This window comes from Passer montanus, unplaced genomic scaffold (genome assembly GCF_014805655.1).
Source record: "Passer montanus isolate IOZ18808 unplaced genomic scaffold, ASM1480565v1 scaffold243, whole genome shotgun sequence".
Lineage (NCBI taxonomy): Eukaryota > Metazoa > Chordata > Aves > Passeriformes > Passeridae > Passer > Passer montanus.
The window spans coordinates 227,410-229,502 of NW_024367071.1; the positions used below are offsets into that span (position 1 = coordinate 227,410).

General features: G+C 69.7%; 1 protein-coding gene across 1 annotated transcript in view; it reads right to left on the bottom strand.

Annotated features, from left to right (window-relative positions):
* LOC120503078 (testis-specific Y-encoded-like protein 4) overlaps positions 1 to 2,070 on the bottom strand; it is a 2,726-nt gene extending 656 nt beyond the window's left edge. The window contains exons 1-5 of the mRNA XM_039711229.1: positions 785 to 2,070; positions 622 to 699; positions 436 to 547; positions 186 to 331; positions 26 to 102 (exon numbers count right to left, since the gene is read on the bottom strand). Of these exons, the coding sequence (XP_039567163.1) occupies positions 26 to 102; positions 186 to 331; positions 436 to 547; positions 622 to 699; positions 785 to 1,933 (1,562 nt within the window). The 5' untranslated portion in view covers positions 1,934 to 2,070. The remainder of the gene's footprint in view (positions 1 to 25; positions 103 to 185; positions 332 to 435; positions 548 to 621; positions 700 to 784) is intronic.
* Positions 2,071 to 2,093: the final 23 nt, after the last annotated feature.

Below are 2,093 nucleotides of genomic sequence, written 5' to 3' on the forward strand. Positions count from 1 at the left end.
AAACCCCCCCTGGGGTGCAGCTCACCTGTCAGGGGGTCCCTCGGCGCCCTCCCCCAGCAGGTAGAACTGGAGCGGGTTGGGCCAAAGCTCCTCCTTGATGATCTGGGGGAGATGGGGGCGTCAGGGGGGTACTGGGAGGAGATACTGGGAGCACTGGGAGGCGATACTGGGAGCACTGGGCTCACCTCAGCCACACGGTCCCCTGCAGGGAAGCTGTGATCCCCAAACCACGCAAAGAAGCTCCGAGGGGCCGGGGGACCCTTGTGGGGACGGCAGCGGGGGTCCTGCCCCTGCCACCACCGGATCGGCGTCGAGTGGGACACCAGGTGACCTGAGAGGAGGGACAACACACGAGGGGGTCGCTCTGGAGCCCCCCAAACCCCCTCGCTGGGCTGTAGGAAGTGGGGGTGCCCCCCACCCCTGCCCGACACCCACCGGAGGGGCCGCGCACGAACTCCTTGGCCACGACGTCGTTCTGGAAATAGGGGTTGACGCTGAAGAAGAAGCGGATGCGGCACCCGGGGCGGCTCTGCCCGAACTCCTCCACCTGCAGGCCCAGGTTTGTTACCTCTAGGGGCACCCCAAAACCCCAAATCCCCCCCCCAAAACCCCTCCAGGCACCTGCAAACTCGTCATGTAGCTCAGCGCGTCCTCGTCGCGGTCGCTGATCATGGCCGAGAGCTGCGGGTGGTTCAGGAACTGCGCACGGGGAGGGCGTCAAGGAAAGCTGGATCTGGAGGTTCCCGCGTGCCCCCCACCCCAAAACGGACCCCCCCGAGGATACGGCGGTGACCCAGAAGCCGGGGATGTGCTGGATGAGGCGGTTGCGGCGCTGCAGGTGCGGCCGGCGGCGCAGGCAGAAGCGGGCGCGCAGGCGGCGGAAGGCTCGCGCCGCCTCCTCCTCCACGGCCTCCAGCTCCAGCTGCACGGCCTCCAGCGCCGCCAGGTACCGCGCCGGCCCTTCGTCCCGCTCCTCCTCCTCCTCCTCGTCCTCGTCCAGGGAGATCACCGCGCTCTCCTCGGCCACGTGCTCCTTGGGGACCGGCACCCCCGCGGGCTCCGGGACGCCCACGGGGTCTGGGAGCCCGGGGCCGCCGCGGCTCTGCCCCACGCAGGCCGTGGGCTCCGGGCCCTCCTCGGGCTCCGTGGGGGACTCCACGCCTCCCTTCTGCTCTCTGTCCCGCTTCACGTGGCCGCTGATGGTGCTCTCCGGGCTCCCCGCGTCCTCCCTGGCGGCCTCCAAGCTCTCCCTGCTGGTGTCCAGGCTTCTCTCCCACCGCAGGCACGGGGGGCTGGCAGTCTCTATGCTCGCCCTGGGCCTCGCAGGGGTCTTTGCCTTGCGCCTGCTGGTGCTCTTCTGCTCCCCACCAGGAGAAGCATCACTCTCCACGCTGCCCAGGACCTTGGTGGTGGTCTCCAGGCTCCCCCTGCTCCTCCTGCCTTGCTCCAAGCAGCGAGTGACGGCCGTCTCCAGGCTCCCTCTGCGCCCACTGGTGGTCCCAAGGCTCCCAGTGGCCTCCCTGCTGGTCTCCAGACCGCCCGTGGCCTCCCTGCTGGTCTCCAGACCACCCGTGGCCTCCCTGGTGGTCTCCAGACCGCCCGTGGCCTCCCTGCTGGTCTCCAGACCGCCCGTGGCCTCGCTGGTGGTCTCCAGACCGCCCGTGGCCTCGCTGGTGGTCTCCAGGCTTCCCTTGGATTCCATGGGAGTCTCCGGGCCATCCTTGCTCTTCTCCAAGGAGTGTGTGACAGCAATTTCCAGGTCTCCTACGGCCTCACTGGTGGTCTCCATCCCCCCTGTGCCCTCTCTGGTGGTCTCCGAACCCCCTTTTTCCTGCTCCAAGCCGTCGCCGCTTGTGTCCTCCAGGCTCCCTTTGCTTCTGTCGATGGTCTCCGGGTCCCCCTTGGCCTCCTCGGTGGTCTCCAGGCTGGCCATGACCTTTGGCTCCCCCGTGCCCTCCCCGGGGGTCTCCAGCCCCTCCTCGGGGGTCTCCAGCCCCTCCCCGGCCAAAGCCGCGATCTCCGGGCAGCCGCCAGGGGGCGCGCGCGCGTCCCCGCCGCCGCCGCCCCGCGCATGCCCGGACCCGCCGCCCCAA